Source organism: Haliaeetus leucocephalus, unplaced genomic scaffold (genome assembly GCF_000737465.1).
Source record: "Haliaeetus leucocephalus isolate CR32 unplaced genomic scaffold, Haliaeetus_leucocephalus-4.0 Scaffold763, whole genome shotgun sequence".
Lineage (NCBI taxonomy): Eukaryota > Metazoa > Chordata > Aves > Accipitriformes > Accipitridae > Haliaeetus > Haliaeetus leucocephalus.
In genome coordinates this window covers 3368419-3391637 of record NW_010973199.1, presented here as the reverse complement: position 1 = coordinate 3391637, position 23219 = coordinate 3368419, and the positions used below count along the sequence as shown (strand labels likewise).

The window sequence follows — 23219 nt, the reverse complement described above, 5'->3', positions numbered from 1 at the left end:
GTGTACTTAGTCATAAAAAAACCCTTCCTCTCTTTTCTTTTGGCTGAGGTATTTTTAACCTAAACAATTCATTATGTGGCCTCATAAACAGTTGTCCTAGCTCAATTGAGAAGATGATGCTGAAGTAAGGGTGGAGTTTTAGAAACCACTGTCAAAATAAGTGCTTACCAAATTCTGACTTTACAGACAAGTGCAGCTTAACGCATTCATAACAATGAGGCTACATCCTACTATGCAAAGACCATCCTTCACACTTAATGTTTGGTCAGGTTAAACGTGCCATCAGCTGTGCAGCACAGATGGTTCATACTTCCAGAGGTGGACCTGCTTTCTTGAAGAGCTTCCTATTCCTCACAAGTGTTAATGTTATCCTCACAACACCCGTGTGTGTTTGTGTTAATTGAATACTGTTGACTTCTCTTTTAGAAATGCCAAAATGACCTGAGTAGGGAATGCAATGTAACTACAAGGTTCTTCTTCCCTTTCTTCTGTGGCTGTTTCATGACTCTGACACCTGTTTCTAATGAATGAACAGTCTCTAGTCCAGGACATGCACCTCCAAAAAGAGTAGGAGAGTTTAAATCCTTTCTAAGTTGAAGTTCCAGCAGTGATACTGTTCCCTTCATGCAGAGAAAGGACCCCTCCAGAATAGAATGGAAGAGAATGGGGCCATTTCTTACAACAGCACCACCTGGGGCACCCAAGGACGGGGCAGGAGGAATGTTGGACACGTTAAGTATTTTCCACTGATCCATGAAAAATAGAAATCCTGACCTCAGACAGCTCTTTCCTAGCAGTGTGGGCTGCTTTGATCCTGTTCAGAGAAACTAAGTCTATGGACTGTATTGGTATTGCTGGTACCTTTTTTTTTTTTAAAAAAAAAAACAAAAAAAAAAGGAAAGAAAGAAAAGAAAAAGCTTTGGATTCTGCTTCAGGTTCCAAGTTTAAATATGTTAACACTTAATTAAACATATCAGTCTGTTCCTCTGCTCCTTAGAAGCATATTCTATTTCTCCTTAGAACTTAATCAGTGCTGATCTTTTCACAGAAGCTGGAGTTGAGTCTTCAGACACCTTTCACAACTTTTTATTTTCATAGCCTTCAGATAAAGGAAGATACTTCTCCCAAGAACTTATAAAGTTACACTGTCTAATACCATATTTTGTCTGCAATGTTGGAAGTTATTTTTACACTAACATAGCTAGTGTTTACATGAAAATGAAAGAATAGGGGCCAAATCCTCAATATTCCAGTCCCATCTGCATATTTTACCATGTATCGTACACCACGTACATCCTTTACAGGGATTTAAAAACTTAAATGTAAAGATTTGAAGAGTTAGATTCTTCTGCCTCATCAAAAAAAAAAGCAGTTCCACATGGAAAATTCTATATCCATATTTTCCTCAGCACAGGGAAAAGACCAACCAATTTTCACATCAGTATTTTCTGTTATTATTTTATGTCATTAATTAATAGGCAGTAACACACATGTTGTTTGCAACATAAGAAACAATTAATAACCACTTGAAAACTATGTAATCTGTAATCTAAAATTATAATTATATTGATGATCTCAGGTTTAGAAGTGTTCTTACATGCTGTTGTTCAACCAGATACCACAGCTCTTTAACACTCATCTTCTCTCTTAGAAGTCATGAAGAGCACCCCTGCTTTCTCAGTGTTCAAACTAAAACAGGGGAAGTGTGACATTTTATGGACTTTTGCTTGAAATTTGAGAAGTGTGGTTAAAACTGTTAACATAAGAATGTCAGATACTGGTTGTGCTTATTGGCTTAAGTTTATTTTTAATGTTAGCAGATCTGACTTGACTAAGTGATATTTAATTATTTCAAGGCTAAATGTAGGCTAAATCTTATGTCTAATTTTCATTAAAAATCCCAAAGCTGAATTCTTCTAACATTTAGTGGCACTTCTTGAATATAAGCCAAACAGGATAATCAATAATTTTTGATGGGACACATCTGGTTGTGGTGCATAACATTTGTGTGAAGTTCAAGGGTACATATAGTACTCTTCTCCCTTTTATTTTCTAACTGTCTTTGGCCAAGTGGGGGATTTTTTTTCCAGGGTCACATGACATGGCCCAGATCTATGACTGTGTAGCTACCAAAATACAGGAGCACACTTACATTTTCAATCATGTGTTTCTGCAGTCCAATTTATGCTGTGAAAAATTAAGAAATAATTAAACCAAGAAAATGTATATGATTTTCTTTAATACTTAACCTTTACAAATGCCAAATTTGGGAAAATCTAAAGCAGAAGCTGTTTCCCTAGACTAAGGGCATTTAGATCCATCAGTATGTACTTCTCGTCAGGTAGCCCCAGAGCAATTAGTGTTAATATATTGTAAAGATATTGACTTTTTGACAAAGACAAGGGCAGCTTTATGACTCCGCTCACTTAGACTGACATTCAAGGAGACTGAAAAGAGTAACATTTATCAGAGCTGTCATCATTAGGCTGGGCCGAAGGCAATCCTTTTAACTGGAAACTATCACATAAAATAATCTATTAACTTACACCCAGCAGAGAACATTACAGCAAGATTTGGAGGAGAACCATTTCCCAACAATCAGTTAAATCAAACTTTGCAAGATTAGCCAATAATAAATGAGTTCTAGCTAAACCAGTAAATATAGTCTTCAAAACAATGCTTTTCTCTTTTCCTCTACATCAGATCAGCCTATTACTGAAATCCACTTATTAAAAAAGCTTACAGGAGCAAAGAATAAAATGTGTCCTGTAGTTTTCTGACTTCAATGGGGGCAAGAAATCTTTCATAACCAGAGCCAGAGGCATAGTAAAAGCTGAACTACTCCTACAACTCCTTTCTGAGGCGATTCCACTTTGTTATGACAAAACCAATTATATAAAGGTTCACTGTCCTGGCAAATGTTAGTGTATCTCAGCTTTTTATGTGTGATAATTTTATTTCATTTTATTAAGCTGTATTTGCATAAGTGGAAAATATTTTCCCCCAGTATTTCTGTATGGAATTCTTTTAGTTTGTCCTAGAAGTCTCAGTCTGTACTATGTCAAGAAATGTCACTTTGGATAATGTAGGAGCCCTCAAGGGGAGATGCTGTGTTGGACCTCGTAGTTACAGACAGGGAAGGTGAAGGTTGGGGGCAGCCTTGGCTGCAGTGACTATGAGATGGTGGAGTTCAGGATCCTGAAAAGAGGGAACAAGGCAAAAGGCAGGATCGCAACCACTGACTTCAGGAGAGCACACTTTGGCATCTTCAGGCATCAGCTTGAAAGAATCCCATGGGAAACAGCCCTGAAGAGAAGAGGGGTCCAGGAGCTGGTTGATTTTCAAGAATCACCTTTTCCAAGCTCAAAAATGGTCCATCTCTACATGCAGGAAATCAAGCAAAAGCAGGAGGAGCTCTTGACAAAACTCAGACATAAAAAGGAAGCACACGTGAGGTGGAACGAGGGACAAGTGAACTGGGACAAATAGAGAGACACTGTCTGAGGTGTAATGATGGGGTTAAAAAAGCCAAAGCCCACTTGGAGTTGAATCTAGCAAGAGATGTGAAGGGCAACATGAAGGGCTTCTACAGGTCTATCAGCAGCAGCAGATGAGGGAAAATGTAGGCCCAGTGCAGAATGAGGCAGGCAGGAGATCCAGTGGCAAAGGACATGGAAGAGGCAGAGGTACTGAATGGCTTTTCCACCTCAGTCTTTACTGGAAAAAGTGGCTTTTTGGGATCTCAGGCTCCTTAAACCCATGGGAAAGACTGGAGGAAGGAAGACTTACCTTCAGTGGAGGAGGATCAGGTTAGGGAACATTTAAACAAACTGGACATACACAAGTTTATGGGGCACAGTGGTATGTGCCCACAAGTAACTGTATGTGCTGAAGAAGCTGGCTGATGTCATTGTAAGGCCACCCTTGATAATCTCTGAAATGTCATTGTGATTGGGGGAGAGTTTTGAGGACTGGAAGAAAGCAAATGTCACTCCTATCTTAAAAAGAGATCCAAAGAACTATAGGCTGGTCAGCCTAGCCTCACCTCAATCCTTGGGACATTGACAGAGCAAATAATTCTGGAAAACATTTCCAAACATTAAAGACAAGAATGTGATTTGAATTAGTCAGGATGGATTAACAAAGAGGAAATCATGCCTGCCTAACCTGACAGCCTTCTACAAAGTGATGACTGGCTTGGTGGACAAGGGGAGAGCAGTGGACATTGTTGATCTTGATTTTTAGCAAGGCTTTCAACACTGTCTCCTGTAACCTTCTCACTGATTAAGTACAACCTAGATAAATGGACAGTGAAACTGAAAACTGGCTGAACTGCCAGGCTCAGAGGGTTGTGATCAGTGCCAGGAAGTCCAGCTGGAGGCCCATCAAAGTCCTGCTGGAAGCCTGTTTCTAGTAATGTACGCTAAGGGTTCATACTGGGTCCAATACTATTTAACATCTTGATTAATTATCTGAACAATAGGACAGAGTGCTCCCTTGGCAAGTGTGCAAGCAATGCAAATTTGGGAGGAGTGGCTGATGTGCCAGAGGATCATGCTGCCATTTGGAGGGACCTCCACAGGCTGGAGAAACAGACTGACAGGAAACTCATGAAATTCAACAAAAGCAAATGCAAAGTCCTGCACCTGGAGAGGAATAACCCCATGTACCAGTACAGGTTTGTGAGCTGGCTGGCTGGAAAGCAGTTGTGGAAGAGGCTCCAGGAGGTCGTGGTGGACACCAAGTTGACTACAGTGAGCAATGTGTCTTTGCAGCAACAAAGACCGACAGCCTCCTAGGTGGCATCACGAACACATGAAGGAATGTGTTTATTTTCCTCTATTTGGCACTGGTGATGCCACATATGGAGTGCTGTGTCCACCCCTGGGCTCCCCAGTACAAGAAAGAAATAGACATACTGGAGCAAGTCCAGCAAATTGCTACAAGATGAATAAGGTATTATAGCATTTGTCATGTGAGGAGAGGCTGAGCGAGCTGAGATTGTTTAGCTCAGAAGAGAGATGGCTTTTTCCCGCTGTCATCTCTGGGCAGTTGGGGGAAGTACATGAAGCCCTGTTTTCTACAAGACTCATCAAGCAGATGCCATACAGATGAGGTATTGCTTGTGAAGCAATTTGAATGAACAGAGCCATACCTTCTTTCCTGGTGATCAGATCTATGATCTAAGTCTAGCTTATGAAAATGCTTCTTGGCAGGGTTTCTTTAGTTACCACATCAGCAGCTGTGGAATGATGAAATATCTGTATAGGTGTTTAGACTTCAGTCCATCCACTGCTTCTATACCAAGAACTTGTTTGCCTCCTGTGATTGATAAGGCTTTTTGTAAGATAATAATGAAATGGACCATTGAAGACTAGGTGAGTGAATCCAAAACAGAACTGTGAGAACTCCTGTCCACTGCTGCTTGTTCATCGTCCCAAGAGAACCAATGAGCTTGATCATGAAAGAGGATCCAACTTTTTTTTTTTTAATTAATATGAAAGCAATAAGCAGTCATCACACATACCTCTTGATCCTATGGTCTTGGGTGTCTGTGGTTTCACTTTTCCTTTACAGCTCTTGGCCTTTCTGACTGGTAGTTTAGCTTTCACACCATTGGTTTCCATTTCGTCCAAAATGTTGATGAAAACTCGTCCATTGAAGAACCAATGAAAAGCTTTCCTGTAAAGGACAAAAAAAAAAAGCTAAACTAAACAAAAAAGTGCAGAACTACATTTGAGCAGAGCTCAGCTATTTGTGAAAGGACATGGAGAACTCTTTGCAGATATGTGCATGGCACTGTGGACACAGTGTGGTGCAAAAGCCATTTGTATTATGTTGAGGGAAAGAGAATGTCAGGACCAAAATCCTAGCTGAAAGTTTGTGCCGGTCTTTGGAAGAGAGGTGCTGATGACATTTGTGGTAGAGAATGTAGAACATGCTTGAAGTTCCTTGACTTACGGTCAGAAATTGGGCTCTAGCGACTTAGGGGCAGTGCGACTGAGAAGACAGTGGTGCTGTCATGGCTGGTGGGACAAAGCTGTTGCAGTTCTAGCTCTGCTGTACATTGGACCTCACCACCTATGCTACATTTTACTTCCCTTCCTCACCTGTCTTTCCTATACCTGCAGATGAGTTCTGAAGGGATGTCTGATACTGCACAGGTGTACTTTCTGCTCCTTCTACTTGCACTTCCTAGTCCAAGACTATAAGCTTCTGTTCTGGAAAAAAAAAATAAAAAATTCCTCCTTTGCTGCCAAACCCTCTTTCAAGAATCCCTGCTGCTATCCCTGGTGCTTGTTTGCCAGTCTTTCAGCTGTGCATCCTTGTGTCTTTGAGTAGCTGGTTTCATTCACCTGTGCTGGCACCTCTAAGCCAAGAAAATTGAACGGGCTGTTGTTCCCTCCCCAGCGTGCCCAGGAAGAAAAAGAATAAAAGGGAAAATATCTCTACTGCCTGTTGACATCAGAAATGATGGATGAGGAAGAAGCAAAGTGGGGTCTGCAAAACAGACTTGCTAATCTGGGAACTTAAGTGTCTGAGTTCTGGCATTTCTTGAAGATCCCTGTAATACAAAACCCCTCCCCTGGGAAACTCAACTCCTAGAGACCTCCTCCTTCAGTACAACTTTTCCATTTGTCTTCATTTCCTCCTAGCCCTCAGTAGAGGCAAATTACCCTCAAATGAAGAAGAATCCCAGAATCATCTCTAGAGAGTGTGATGTGTGTGACTAGGGGCAGGATCTAGTCCACTTGTTCACATAGGTTCCTTCATTGTTTTGATCCCCCAAAGGTCTATAGATTTCAGTCACACTACTCTGCCTCCCCTCCCCTCCAGATACTTCCTTTCACATGTGGTTTCTCCCACAATCAAAGCAAATCTGGAGTTTTCAGTAGATTCAGATGTGGCCAAACTCCGTGAACACACACAGCGAATTTCATTGTGCTACTACTACAACAATCTCTGCTGTGAATCTGGCTTGAGGAAGGTTCAAGTCTCCATTGACTTTTCATTATACTGTCAAACTTTTCTGGGTATGCAACAATTTGATGGATAGATGCGTCTTGCCATTTTATTGAAACAAATTAAAAATATAATCATGCAGCCAGAGGGATGACGAAAAAAATGCAAATGGGTAATAACTGCAACCTGTTGTCTGTATGCACTGTGGGGGGAAGAGAGATCTACGATTCTGTGCTGTCCTGGTTTTGGCTGGGATAGACTTAATTTTCTTTCTAGTAGCTGGTATAGTGTTATGTCTTGGATTCAGCATAAGAATGTTGATAAAACAGTGATGTTTTCAGTTGTTGCTAAGCAGTGTTTATACGAAGTCAAGGATTTTTCAGCTTTTCATGCCCAGCCAGCAAGAAGGCTGGAGGGGCACAAGAAGTTGGGAGGCGACACAGCCAGGACAGCTGACCCAAACTGTCCAATGGGGTATTCCATACCATGTGATGTCATGCCCAGCATATAAACTGGGGGGAATTGGCCAGAGGGGATTGCTGCTCAGGAACTAACTGGGCATCGGTTGGGGAGTGGTGAGCAATTGCATTGTGCATCACTTGTTTTGTATATTCCAATTATTTTATTAGTATTGTCATTTTATTATTGTTATTAATATAATTATTAGTTTCTTCCTTTCTGTTCTATTAAACTGTTCTTACCTCAACCCACAAGTTTTACCTTTTTCCTTCCGATTCTCTCCCCCATCCCACTAGGGGGGGAGTGAGTGAGCAGCTGCATGGTGCTTAGTTGTTGGCTGGGGTTAAACCATGACAGTGCCCATACAGTTTATAAATTTTACAGTGAGTTGTTACAGAAAACATGAACAGAGGGAGAGAGATAATTCAAGATGTAGGGACTGAAGATTTGCAGTTCCCACTCCTAGCTGAATTCAGTAAATGCAAACCAAAATTTTGTTTTTATTAATCTGTCCTCAGAAATTTTACATTGCCAGCCACCCTGTGGCCCACTTCATGGTGACTCTATTTTCGTGCACACTCTTATATACCCCTTAGATACTCTGTGCCGTTATCATAAGGCCTCTAGGGAAAGTGACCGATCCAGGTTTGAACCATTTCAAAATTAGGAGGAAAGTGGATTCAGATGAGTTACTGCACAGAGGAATGATTTAGCTACTGGGCTGCTATGTAAAAGTTGATGACCACACCATGACTACCACACTACCATTATGTTCTTGAATAAAACTTAAGTGTGACTTCTCACTGTGGGTGTATGGACAACCTCAGCTTTCTTAATGAATTACACCCTTGGGCAGATTTGGATTTGGGGCCATTTAATCTGTAGATCTCAAACGGCCTCAAGCAACATACCGGTGGCCATATACCAAGATGACACTGGCTTTTGACCCTGTTTAAAAGAGCTCTGGACAGAAGATAGAGTGCCTATAATATTTCAGATACCTCAGTGAGTTAAATGATGTACATGGATTGTTTTCTTGCGTGTGTACAACAGTCCAGGTTCCAATTTTGTGTAATCTTGTATCTTCCCTTAAGTGCTCTGTAAAATTAATGAATTAAGACCTAGAACTTCATTTTGAGATAGGTGAGAAATATTACATATAGATTAATGTTGATTAAGAGAAGACATTGTGAGACCGCTCATGTTTACAGACATCAGTCACTGGCACAATCAGGACTACTACCGAGCATACTCATTCTGATTGATGACTCACTGGATACCATTCCACTGTCAGTTTTATATCTACTTTTTATATATATATATATACAATTTTATATATATACACAGTTTATTTTCTCTGTGATTGTACACTGTGCTTTTCCTTCAAAGGGGAATTTTATTCAAAGATTACAATATATTCAAAATCACAAATGGTGTTTGTTTCATGGTTAGAAATGAAGTATTTATCATCCCTTACTTTATCTACATTTGTCTCTTTTTCTGCATTAGGTCTCAGAAGTTGTTGAAAGGTTTCCTGCAGCCTGAAATGACAGAGCACCTCATATAAAGAACACCACTATTTTACATTTAAGGAGTATTGCTTAATAGATATTAATCTGAAGAAATATATTGTATGGTAAAGCTTTTGACACACTGCTGACCTTCTGAACACCCAGAGAGCATTTAATTTTTGTCTGATCAGAAGCACCTAATGTCACTGCACATGCTACAATGGAAACACTAAGACAAATACAAAATTTTGGCATCTGTGTTACCTGTACGTATCCTATAGCATCTGGTATGGTGTTTGCCACTCTTCTAGTTTCTTGCTGCTCATCTCTGAACATAAGAGCTCGTCCACTTGTTTCTAATTCACCTTTCCTTTCTATCTGGAATGCTCCTACAGAACTTTGTACTGAAAGGACTGGAGTGCAGCTGGACATGACATTTTTTTCTCTCATTGGAAGCACACTGAAGACATCCATTGGGCAAAACATCACTCTTTTCTATCCAGACAGGCTTGGCTACTATCCTTACAAAAATGAAGTCACAGGAGAGGCGTTCAATGGAGGACTCCCTCAACTCTCACTGCTGGAGAATCATTTAAAAAAAGCCAAAGAGGACATCCAGTTCTATATTCCTTCAGATGAACAGTTTGGATTGGCTGTCATTGACTGGGAAAACTGGAGACCTGTGTGGATAAGGAACTGGGGATCAAAAGACATTTACAGACAGGAATCCATTGAACTTGTTCAGCAGAGAGACCTCAGTCTGTCAGAAGCCGAAGCCAGAACTATAGCTAAAATGGAATTTGAAGCTGCAGCAAAATCAATTATGTTGGAATCTTTAAAGCTGGGCATAGAAATGAAGCCAAATCGTCTGTGGGGATATTACCTTTATCCAGACTGTTATAACTATGATTACAAACAAAACCCACATAATTATACAGGAACCTGTTTAGATATTGAAATAGAAAGAAATAATGAGCTTAATTGGTTGTGGGAGAAAAGCACAGCACTTTATCCATCTGTCTATCTAGAGACAGCCTTAAGATCTTCCAGAAATGCCCAGCTCTTTGTTCGCAACAGAGTTCAAGAAGCCATTAGAATTTCATATGTCTCTAATTCTACTCATCCCCTTCCAGTTTTTGTATATACACGTCCAGTATTCACAGATGTGTATGAGGAATATCTCTCCCAGGTGAGTGGAGCTAGACCTTAAATATTTCAAATTTAAGTGGAAAGAAATTACCAGGTGACACCTATCTAGCAAATATGCTAACTTGTATCAGAAAAAAAGTGTGTAGATTTTGTATAAAAAATTAAATTAATCCATCAAAGAAATTTGATCAAATGGAACACTGAGGTCTGTTTTTCAAACCTTCCTCATGATATTTATCAAATAGTGTTTTATTCTCTGAGTAGTCTTCACATGTAGCAAAATATTACAAAGCTAGAAAGCGTATTTAGTACATTAAGTCAGAGAAAAGAAATCTAAGTAACATCTTCCAAAGAGAATTGGTAAAACTGGGCTGGCCTAATGTCTGCTTTTTAGATTATAAGAAAAAACAATAAAAGGAAGTCTTTCTTCTCCTTAAAAAAGGGTTTAAAAGCTAGTGAGAAAATTACGTCCTTAGTTGTACTCTAGTAGCTTTCTAAATGGTATTTCAGTATCTCATGGGTTAGTCAAGGTTGGGCTCTGATTAAGGTCTGATCATCTTATTCCAGTTCCGGCTACACTTTTCCCTTCACATTTTTATAATCACCCACCCTATGAGATATACCACCAATCTGGGGAATCTCCTCCTGGTCATCCTGGCCATGAGGAAGGGGAAGTTAGAGGTTGTGGTCCTGGTGACTGCATTGTGTCTGGTGTCCTCTCACATTCTGGATAGAGCATCACCAGGCATTGCTCCCAGCTCCATGAATACCTTCAGGGATCAAGGGGTGCTATCAGGGTCCCTGCTGGGTTCCTAGTTAATAATTTAAACCCTGTAATGCTGACATTCTTCCTTTTCATGTGTTCTGCCCGGCAGTAAGTTGTTTTTCCCTTGTTCTTTTTCTACCTGTAGTCCTCCTCTCCGATCCCAGATGGGCTTTAAGATTTTGTTAGGGCTGGGCTAATAGCTGACCCTAAAAGGAGAACTGAACAAAAACAAATTTCCCAAATCAATCTCTGTAAAAGGCCAGAGCCATTCTCTGAAGAAAAGAGATTCCTGTTGGTGAAAACTCTTTCTCTTCCTACTTTTCTGCTTTAGCACTTTCTGGTAACTGAACTTAAGTTAAAAAATAAAAAAGAAAAAAAAAGCTGTGCTTTCCAGCTTCTGCTTCAGGCAGCATTACTGAAACCAGTTACAACCAACTCTGAGCAGCCAGGAGGCAATGCAGCAAAAGAAAACTTAAAATGGTTGGAGGAGTGTATGTCATATGCCTAACCACTGGCTCAGTTTTACAGCCTTGTTTTTCTAACCAGATGACATATATCAATTGGATATAGTTGGCAACTTTTTCTGGCATCACCTGCGCAACCCAACCCCAGAAGAAAATAGTGTGAGAGCAGAATGTTTGCATTGTGTATAATTGCTTGCTGTCTTCAAAGTAGTTATTTTGGATATATAATTTAACTATATGCACTATACCTTTTGCCCTTATGTTATAGCTTACTTACATTAGTATGATTCTTTGCACATTTCCCCTCAGGATGACCTGGTAAATACCATTGGAGAATCTGCTGCACTGGGTGCTTCTGGAATTGTGATCTGGGGTGATATGAATTTAACACAAAATAAGGTATGCCAGATTTATTATTATATGATATTTTTAAAGAGCAATAAAGTGAAGAGGATATAAAGCATTATGATTACTTACATCATATCTTCTACTTTTAAAATTATGACTCCATATTGCCAGCAGTCTTCTCTAGTCAAAACACAAGCATTTTTGAGGCTTATGAAGATTGTCATTGACTACAGAGAATGAATTCGATCTTTCAAAGTATCAGTGTTGGCTCTGAGTAACTGGACAAGCTACCATGATAACTGTAGGCAGGTTAGCACTTGTTTAGTTATTTTGGGGAAAGAATTCCTGCGTCTTTATTCCATTCCAGTCATGAGGTACAGAAAAAATTACTTATGCATGCCCAGAATAATTTTTAAAAGACCCTTCTGCTTTTTAAAGTGGTGCACTTAGCAATAATATTTAAAGCACTAGGAGGAGTCAGTCTGTGAAATTTCAGCTGTAGCCTGTTCTGTGTGTTCTAAGTAGTACTTCGATTAATTTCATTGTAAGAAAGATCTGAGTCAGAAGAGGTAAAAAAATCCAGTTTGTTTTAGGAAGGTCAAATACATAGTTTGAGAAACACTGTTATGAGGATGTTCAAATAAATCTTTTGAACTAGCTCATTCATGCACAGGCAAGCTAGGTACAACAAACTACTGTATGGGAAGACTTAAGTCTTCTAAGAGCAAAGAACTGAAACTCTTCAGCACTGCTGAGCCTTCTGTCACAGAAAGCATGGCCAAATAAACCTCCACAGCTCTGTAAAGGTCAAATTCCCAAAAGCATCCCACTTGGACTTTTTTGTATGTGCCTGCCTTTGAGAATGGATATCAGTCACACCTGATGCTTTTTTGCCCATTACCTCAATACCAGAACATAGATGAGCAACAACTTATTGCTTGAATTTTGAGATTTGTGTGAGCAAATAGAACTTTCCACAGCCCAGTCAGACTATGTATTTGTGCACTAATTGCACCTTTTTTTTTTTTTTACAGCTATCACAGTCAGTAGCCTTTCAGCAATGAAATATTACTGTGAGCCTCAATTCTGCAAGAATTGCATCAAGCAAAATTTCTAGGCAGGGTTTTTAGATATACCTAAAAGAAGAACAAAACCTACATACACCTCAGATTCACTGAAGTTATCTCCATGGGGGTAAATATTAGCTGTATCTATATGTGGTATTAGGCAAATGCCCTAAGGAGACACAGTATCAGAAAGAAAGAGTTCCAAAAGCCTCTGGTTATTAAACTGCACCAAACATACACAGAATATATGCCAACTTCATGATCAATTAGAATGATCAATTCTCTTAGCATACTTTCAGTTTGACCATCCTCCCAAAATGCTTTCCATTCAAAAATGCTGTGAAAGCTCCCTACTTCTGCAGCCTAGCTATTCAGGTCAGGGGAAAATTGAAGAGTCTCACAGAGATGATTTGATACAAAAATTATTTGTTCAGGCTGAAGAAGTGAGGTTTTTTTTAAAGATCCCTTCAAAGCATTCAAGACATAAAAAGGAACTTAGATCCTTCATGTAACTTCTTTAAATGCATCTGATTCAAAATGCTACATGAAATATACAGATAACATGAAAGCTTAAAGTTGTCTGCTTTCAGATATAAGTGCTTTTCGTAACATCTCCAGCAACTACCCAACATAAATTTACTGTGATCCTTGAACTATATAGCAACTTCTCAGATAAATCTGCTTCCAACAACCAGTTATATAACTGTTATCAAAACCTCAGGAGAAACACTCATAGATATCCACTACAGTACTGTTATTAGAACAACAGCATTTTAATGGTTTCCGTACTAAACTATGCAGATATGATGTTCTTTTTGCAGAACACCTGTAGAACTCTGGACAACTACCTTAGGAGGACTTTGACCCCATACCTCATCAATGTCACAATGGCAGCCAGAATCTGTAGCCAAGTGTTATGCCAAGACTCTGGTGCTTGCGCACGGAAAAAATGGAATTCCAGTGACTATCTTCACTTGAACCCTGAGAATATTGTCATTCAAATGACAAAGGATGGAAAATACACTCTACAAGGGCAACCAGCATTTCAGGATCTGCAAACGTTCACAGAGAATTTTGATTGCCACTGTTATGCAGGGCACAGCTGTGAACCTAGAGCTGATATAAATGACATCCATTACCTCCATGCTTGCATTTCAGAAGATATTTGCATTCAGATATCCTCAAATTCACTTTCTAATACAGAAGCCTCTGAAGAAAAGATCCTGTCTAACAGAACTGTATTTTCATTTACCTCTCAGAGTAAGGTGACATTATCTACACATCCTGAAATAGAAGATTTCCAATCTACCTTTGGAAATAACACACTCAATACAACAACTGCAGAATATAACACTGTCACAGCTGCCACTAGGTATGATTTAGAAGCAAATGATACTCGTACTTTCAGTAGTTCTTCATCCTGTAAGATGAAGATGTTTAATCTGTTTTGTTTAATTCTAATTTTGAGGACTTTAACGTAAATGACCCACTAAAGTGAGAATACTCTCTTCCCTGGCTGCGTTTGAAATTCTAAAGGTTTTATTTACAAAGAAAAATCATTCCTGAAAGGCATATGATCTTATCTGTATCAGGTAACCTTTTCTATTCCATAGGTGACACTTCAGCTTGAATGTAATTCCTCAGTTTAGTTCTATAAACTGCTATTTGTGCCAAAGATACACTGGTCTGTATATACTGATTATACCATGTGAAAGGATAATGCAGAATAAGGAACATTTTTTTACAGTTTATATTTTTAACAGTTATATTTGAAAAAAAAAATTGTTGATAATGCTGTTTTGTATACTGCAAGTTAAGCCAGTTAAATACATCTCAACTTGGATTTCATCGAGTCTCAGCAGTCAACAGGTTTGATGCTCTATGCGGGAATGAATTTCATTCCATATGAAAATTAGATCTTAAAAATATTTGGCTTAACTTTAGATCTATGGGACTTTGCAGCATAAAATATACCTGATTAATGTAATGTTTCTCCACGTTTCACAATATCTACAGGGACACTGTGGTTTTTCTTTTAAATAAATATATTGATAACTATTCAAAAGGTTCTAACTTTGATGTAAATGTTGACTTCAAATATTACAGCTTCATTATTTAAAATTTGAGCTGTAGTGGTTTATCTTTCTTTTTTTCTTCTCTTCTTCTCCCAAGCCCTCCCCCTGATTTCATATGTCCCCTCCCTTGGCTTTCAGTTGTTTTGTCTGGCCAATACTCACAACTCATCTGATCTGCCTCTGCACTCCCTGCTGGCATTGGTCACCAGTCCTAGTTTCCCCGTCCAGCCAGCCCTAGCAGCTGGATAGGGCTGTCCATGCCATTTGGACAAAAGCCTGTGAGCGTGGAACTTTCTCAATGCCTGACTATTTCCTGAGCACTCTCTTTGGTGGAAACCAGTTTGTCGTTAGGAAAACCCAGCAGTGGAGGCTGCAAGGTAAGTGACACTGGGGACCTGGGACTCCCTTCACTTCCAGTGCCCATGATCCCCAATGTGAAGACCACCTTTTTGATCTAGTCTGCTGACAGAACTGTACTACTATTTGCTTAATATTATTCCATTGCCAAAAGCAGTGTGAAAGTAGCAGAGACACCTCAGAAGAAAACTACTCCCAGTATGATATCAGGAGTCTAGTTATGATTTACGTATAGTAACTTTAAGCATTTAGAAGCAATTAACTGCAGTTTATTTGATAAAATAACCTTTTCAAATTATTATGTCAGATGCTTAATAGATGGCTGGACTTCTGATGGGTGAAGAGTGGCTGCTGGCATGGGTACATCAAAAAGTCTCCCTAGAGCTACGCATGATCTGCATAAATAAATCACCACCTCCCACAGATACAACCTGCCTCACTAATGGAAATACCTGGGATTTCAATATAGTAGCCCTTGATTTACAGAAAGTTCAATGCCTTAATCTAGCAGAAAACATGTATTGTATCTATTGCCTTTGAATTTTCAGGTTGTTAGTCATAACAGATGTGCAGAAAAATAGATGAAGCCTTTAGACTTAACATGGAGAAATAATGTTTTGTGGCTTTTGGCCAACAAGTTGTCAGGAGGAAGTGACGATCTTCTCACCACAGCTACGGTGTTGAGTCCACAAGTCAAAGCTATTTCTGCCATTAATGTTCCAAGTAGAATCATGAATAAAAAATATCTATGTAGCAGACTATCTGGCACAAAAGAAGCCAGCTGGTTTTGATCACCTCTGTAAAAACATGTTTTTTTCACTACAGCTTTGATATGAGTTATTTGATCTTGGGTAAACAAAAGCCATGGTATCAAAATTCCTGTATCTAAGGTCCTTCCCTTTCACAGTGCACTTGTGGTAACTATCAAAGCGTGTTTCTAAAAACTGGAAACATCACTGGTAATGCCTTAGCATATGTTGTATGACTTACATAAGTTTTATTTTTTCAACAGAGTGCTTTAACATGGCTAAAATTTTACGTTGGCACACAGAGTTCTAGTTCAAAGGCTGCACTGCTTTGTTAAATGTTTGGCACAGTTTCCTGAGGTTAGGCTTGTTTGTGTCTAATGCACTGAAAGACGCTGGATCTGTAACACTTTGTGATAAGAGAGCTCGCAGGTTCACAAAATGTACAAGTCTTGCCATAAATATTTTTTACTATCAGCCAAGTAATAGCAAGCAGAGCATTTGTGATGGGGAAAGCATGAAATCACCAGAAAAGGAGGAATGAGAAGTTAAAATCACAGAAGACTTGAGACAGAGCACCCAGGACCTCCCAGTGGATGCAGACACAAGTGAAATGCAGAAGGGAAAGAGTGAAGCAGTGGGGAATGCGGACAGACCAGTCTCTTCCCATTCAACAGTTTTTATCTACCTGGCATTTAATACCAACAACCTTTCCCCAAGGCTCACTGTAAAGATAAAGGAACACAGTAACTGATACGTTAGATTAGACCTATCCATCTGATCCCATCTCTTTTTTTCTTGAGGAGCAGAAAAGTAAAAGGAAGGTGAGAGGAAAGCAGACTATTGCAATAAACTGTGCACAGAAGTGTGTCTTCCTAAGCTGCATGCATAAATAGCTAGCTATGTTGTGCTCTTATGCACAATGCTTTACCAACCACCTTTTGAAAGTTCATTTGGGGCGTTTATGTTACCTACATGTATCTGCAATTCATGTTTTAAATCCTACCAACTTCTTGCCATAGTGAGATTCAGGCCAGCTACGTGCTGTGTAAAATTACAGTATTTTCCAAATATATTATTTTGCTCTGTATTATATTTGTCTTGCCTATATTCTACGCTAAAGAGTCACCATGGAGTCAGCTAGTCTTTATGGAGTAAAGAAGGAGAAAAGAAGGAAAAAAGGGGTGCTATGCCTTGCATTGCTGGTGACTATCTTATGTTCAAAGCCAAACTTATATTCTTGTGAAGCGGACCGCCCCCCCCCCCCCCCCCAAAAAAAATCACCTTCCATTCACTGCATTTCCTGTAATCATTAGTTGTCTTTGTAGCATTATAGTTTCAGTTTCTTATGCTCTTGTATTTTTCAGAAGGTTAAATACTGGAGGAACATTCATTTCACTTTCATCGTCATTCATTATTTTGTACTTCTCCATTCTAGGCAGAATTCAGGCTGGCAATACTTAGGGACTGGGAAATGCTAAAATGGGTTTGATGAAATGGTCTAAATGAAAGTTGTTTAGCTACCTCAAGTGCCCTTGTTCAATGTCTAGAAATTTTGTTGAAATTTTAATTTAAATTCTGCTTCTCTATCTGAAGAATCTGGATCTGGTTTATTGTGTTGCTTATTCTGGGACACCCAAAGATATTGGCACTTTTAAGAGAGATGCCTATTGGCACTTACAGAATCTAAACAGAAGTGAAATCATAGTCTAGTCCCTGCCTTACAGTTTCTTGCTTCTCTGTATTAATAACAACAACACAGAGAGAGATTTTGAGAGACAGGCCAATAAGACCACTTCATAGACAGACTAGGATCTGACTAGCATCCCAGGGAGTCCAGCAAAATTTGCTTGAATCCCTGCATCACACTGGGACACCCTGTTGTATGTATATACCAGCAAAGAATTGTGTGGAAGATTTCAGACCTGTGCAGTATGCACTAGACAACTCCCAGACACAGAGTAGATTTGTACATGTACCTATCTGTCACTTTTCAAAACAAACAAGACAGCAAAGACAGTTACATAATTTCAAAACATTTTCAGTTATGGAGCACTGATGACCTTTTTAAGAAGGCAACTAAATTCCATCCTTCAAGCATACACACTTAAAACTTACTGGAAAGGTTTTTCACAGTGTGCTTGTGCAAGCCCCTTTGCACTGGCAGATAGTCATTCTGCCAAAGCAAAACAGCCTGCAAAATTAGGGTCTGAGATTTCAACAGTCATGGGTTTCATTCAAAAGAATAACATCAATACAAACAAATGTTTATTGCATGGGTTCAGAAAAAAAATTACTGCTTTATTTAACAATGACTTCATCTTTCTTAAAGAAATTTCTTTTTTTTGTTCTTTCATGACAGTTTTTTTCCTGTCCTAGTCAAAACAGTTGTATAGGTGGCTGGAAAAAGATTCAAAAAGCTTATTGGTCTAAATTCATCCCTTAACACTTCTAAATGTTTCCTGATGCGTGGCTATCCCTGACCTTTCTGTCTGTTTTTTCTGGAAAGACTCCACTGAAATTTAACCCAGCATCATGGTATTTTTTCTTTATGATGATAGTCATGCACACATGCAGTATTCAAGATCAATCCTAAGTTTTTGTGTATACCAGTCAAGGATCAGGGTCTTTAGAGAACAGTTCTTTTGTGTAGGTGTTCTGAACCTTTCACAGCTACTTTTCCCTTCAGTGTCAGTAGTACTCAGGACTGCAAAATCTTCCTGCATTGTCCCCTTGCTGCATATGAGAAAGTAAAGGGCAAGGAGGTAAAGGGCACCTATCAAGATTAGCATCCTTAAGGGAATAATTTGGATTTCATTATGTTCACTAATGTGTTACCACCATCATGGTATATTGATTACAGTTCTCCTTGGCCAGTAGTAATTACATGACTTTTCAGTGTATGCTTGTATAATCCTTAGTTTTTATAACTGATAAGGTATATATTGATTAGTAATTGGACACAAACAGACAGTACGAAAATTAATATGAATCACTACTTGATATATTCAGCCAACATTTTGTTTCTGTGCTCACAATTCCAGAGCGTCGTGTTCAGCAGCATATATATGTGGACATCAGACAATACGCAGTCACCCTTCTCTGCCTTTGTTTTCATCTCAGAAAATATATTTATTCAACAGAACTTCAAGAGCCTACAGAAGAAATATACCATAAGTTGGCAGTCTCCTTCTGAAGCACACTGCTCCCTCAGGCTACTAGCAGGTTGAGGCAAGATGATAGCTTGCCAGTGCCAAGTGATGATTTCCTGAGGCAGGGACCTAACAACCACCCATTTAAAAGGAGGCTAAGGGCAGCCTGCAGTCCCATAACAATTATATTGTTAATGTCACAACAAAGCACGAAGTACCTTACTGCTGGGACAGCTAGTAATTAAGGGCACTGGACTAATAATAGACTTAGGCCGTCTGTAAATCCTATGCATTGTTTCAATATGTGCTGCATATACCAAATTTAGGTATCTAAAACGCAGAGTTCTTGAGTTAAAAACCTTAATCTGCCCCACTCTGCCAGTGTAACAATCCTTACAGAAATCCTTTTTCACCTCTTCCCTCACTGAAGCGTGACAAAAATTTAAGATACATACTAAAGAGTCTCCAAGGCGCCAGCCAGCAGAAGGCAGGGACGACACACCCAGTCACTGGCGGGTTCGTTACAATGCTTTCACTGAAAAGTTCAATACAGTCTTTCTATTCTCTTCAGCAAAGCAGCTGCTAGACTCTGGCCTACAAACAGAAAAGACGACTAGTCTCTCACTAATGCAGTGCCTCATTAGCAGAAAAGATGTACGGCTTATTCTACACATTTTTTTTCCCCAAACATCTGGTATATCAGGACAAACCTAAAAATACTGGAGTGAGACATCACCTCTTCTCATGCTCTCCTCTGGAGATTTCATTCAGCTGAAGGCTTCTTCTCATTAAGATCTTCAGCTGTCACTAAAATCCATGCTTAAACTACAGATAACATGATCTGATCTCTTTGGTAGTACTCCAAACTAGAAATGTGGGTTCCAAATATCTTGTTTCTCCCCAAATGTGGAAGTATCTGGATATGCAGTGTTGATTCAGGTCAAGTTTTGCTGACCACGTATTCATAGCATCACCATCGTCATCATCTGAAACATAAGATCCATTGTTACAAAGTTTTATAGCACAAATAAGTCTCTGCAATGGAGTAAGCTACATTACTATCACTTCAGAGACAGAGCACTTGGAAGACTCAATATGTTAGGTGCTGCATGGCCATGTAATACTGCTAAACTGGTCCTGAAGCATGTAAATCGCAGTAGACAAGACAGAAAAGTGAAATACTTTATCAGTGGTTAAATGTTTCCCAGAAAGATTAAGTGGCTTGTCTACAGTCACATGGGATAATGAATTGTGGCCTTCTGTGCCCCAGCTCAGGCTTTTAGCTACAAGAACAAATATCCTCTGAGCTGCTAATTGTAGCAAGGTAGCAATATTTTTACATAACAATATTCTATTACCAAACTGTCTGCAAAATAACAAATTGCCTTTCATAATCATAGTTTTGCAAAAGATGTAACAGATTTTAGAACAATGTAACAGATATTTGAAGTTGGACAAACCCTTCAAAACTTTTTCATATATTATATTTTGATCCCCTAGACACTGTAAAAGACTTCAGTTAGTGTACAGCTGAATTAATGTTTTAGAATTTATCTGCCCATCCTGTGCTGGCCTTTTATGATGATATGACTGAAGTGTATTTTTTCAGAATATGTTACTGTACCTGCAACATACTGTTTCTTTATGCTTCCATCACTATGAGCCTCAAGCACTACTGCAGAATTTAAAAATTCTTGCAAAAATAGAGACTGCTCAATTTTATGTGAGTTTTCCCCCATGCAGCAATCAGAACCACTTTATTCCCAGAAACCACTCTCACGAATGGACTGTCTTTATTCCACACATCACCAGCTGGGTGCTATGTGGAGATGGGAGAAATTCTTGTATTTTTCAGTTTTAAGGCAGTCAGAAACATTTCACCTATTCACTCGAAAGTCAATAAATGCTTTGGCTGAAATGAGTTTTTAAAAATAACAAGATACATAGCAGAAAAATAAAAGAATAGTGTTTTGCCTGTGAATTATTTCCTGGTCCTTTTACCCATCCAACCAGAATAACCCATTTCCTCAAGGTCAACTTTTCCACCCATGTCTCTTACCTTTAATGTAAATGGTAACTGCCTGGTAACTTTGTGATTGCTGGCTGAGGCAAGGATGTAGGTATGTATTGAATAGCCATCCAGCTGCTAAGAGGCAAGTAAACCAGCAGAGTTCTGCTACACTCTCCCTCCATGCAGGATCTGATCAGGTTCCTCTCTTTCACCATGTTACCAGTTTTGAAGAAACTTTGAGAGGTGTACCATGCTCTGAAACTGCTGAAGACACCATCACTGCCTCAGTTTTAAGAGTGGCATCCAAAATTCTGACTCTAACCCAAAACACCAATGCTAGGGAATAGCATTAGGACAAAGGGACTACCTTTATGAAGGGCAGCACCTTATGCTACTGGGGGGGGGGGGGGGGAAAGCCTCTTTTTGTTTGTCTGGGACTTGCAAGTTAAATCTGCCTGCTTTCCTCCAGATTTTATATTAAGAGAAGCAATGAAAAATAATTCTCTAACACTACCATTGGGTAGCAGCCAGCTCCAGTGTCCAATTTCCTTCTGGGAATGTTCAATTAAATTTATGAGAGTAAATAAATGAGTATCTGTAAAAAAATCTTAGAATTACACTGAGTCATTTTGACTATATCTACAAGCAGGGCATGAAAAAGCATAAAGTTTTTTACCTTTACAGCTAGCCCAGAACCAATAGCTCGTGACAGCAAAGTCGCGAGAGCTTCCAGTTTTTGTGGTCTGGCTGATGTAACCAGTGAGGTTTGTCACAAATTGCATTCTCTAAAATGCTGAATTACCTCTCTAAAAAGAGCCTGAAAAACAAATTTTAAAATGTCTTGATGAATTTGCTATGTTTCAATATTAGAAGTCTCTATACTACATTTTTGAAGTGCCTGTATGAAAGTCCTTCATCAACCAATACCACCAGCATTGTAACCTTCTAGAGCATCATGTATAATTTCAGCTTCAGACAACTTCAGAGACTAACAGATGGATCAAGGTTAAGTGTTAGCTCTGTATTTACGGGGAAAACAAGCCTTTCTCTAATGCTGCATGGCAAGACACTACCCTAAATGTTGCTTATCCAGTGCAGGCAGAAGATTCCTGGTGAAGTGGCATGTCCCGTTGTTGCCCACTATACAAAACCATTGTCACAAACATCTCTTGTTGAGGTATGAAGCACGCTAAGGGAGACTCGCCAAAAACTGTCAGAGAAGAACCCAAATAAAACCATGGTAAGCCCTGGATCTGAAAGCCTGTCCCTACACGATGAACAATTCAAGTAGCGTTTCATGGGAAGAGTGGAGGTCCTAGGGGCGTGAGAACCGCCATCACTAGTGGTGAAGGATCTACAAAATTGATCCTGTCCAGGAGACTTAAGTGCACCAAGTCTCATAAGCCAGCACTGCAAATGTGGCCCTCAGCCATCCTGTGTTGGGTGCGGGGTGCTGCATAGCCAGCCCACGGCAGCAGACCTACACCAGGCCGCCCCGTCCTGCTACACTGCTGCCAGGGACCGGCTCTTCACCTCACACCATCCAGGTGGTGCCCCACGTGTCCATCATAAAATCACAGAATCATTTAGGTGGGAAAAGACCTTCAAGCAAGATCGTCGAGTCCGACCATCAACCATGCCTGCTAAACCATGGCCAAGTGCCCTGTCTACGCGCTTTGTGAATGCCTCCAGGAATGGTGACTCAACCACTTCCCTGGGCAGCATGTTCCAATGTCTGACAACCCTCCCAGTAAAGAAATTTTTCCTAATATCTAACCTAAACCTCCCCTAGTGCAACTTGAGGCCATTTCTTCTTGTCCTATCACTTGTTACTTGGTAGAAGAAACCGTTATTTGCCTCGCTACAGCCCCCCTTCAGGTAGTTGTAGAGAGCGACAAGGTGTCCTCTCAGCCTCCTCTTCTCCAGGCTGAACAACCCCAGTTCCCTCAGCCGCTCCTCACAGGACTTGTGCTCCAGACCCTTCACCAGCTTCGTTGCCCTTCTCTGGACACGCTCCAGCACCTCCATGTCTTTCCTGTAGCGAGGGGCCCGGCGCCACCCTGCTGCTCCACGGGGCTTGCGGTGCTCCAGCAGACCGCCTCAGCCCCTTCGGCCTCGCGGGACGCCCCTCCGCCCGCCATTTCGTGTGGT

At 39.9% G+C, this 23219-nt stretch overlaps 1 protein-coding gene across 1 annotated transcript; it reads left to right on the top strand.

Moving 5' to 3' along the window:
- The first annotated feature begins 9153 nt into the window (after positions 1-9153).
- SPAM1 (sperm adhesion molecule 1 (PH-20 hyaluronidase, zona pellucida binding)) lies at positions 9154-14208 on the top strand. Its single transcript, XM_010581294.1, has 3 exons — positions 9154-10122; positions 11622-11711; positions 13549-14208. The coding sequence occupies exons 1-3, from the start codon at positions 9154-9156 to the stop codon at positions 14206-14208; spliced, it is 1719 nt and encodes a 572-aa protein (XP_010579596.1).
- Positions 14209-23219: the final 9011 nt, after the last annotated feature.

Excerpts from the sequence above, each read along its gene's own strand:
- SPAM1 (XM_010581294.1), top strand. The coding sequence starts at position 9,154 with ATGGAAACACTAAGACAAATACAAAATTTTGGCATCTGTGTTACCTGT. Across the intron at positions 10,123-11,621 it reads ATGAGGAATATCTCTCCCAG|GATGACCTGGTAAATACCAT; the intron begins GTGAGTGGAGCT and ends ATTTCCCCTCAG. Across the intron at positions 11,712-13,548 it reads TGAATTTAACACAAAATAAG|AACACCTGTAGAACTCTGGA; the intron begins GTATGCCAGATT and ends TTCTTTTTGCAG.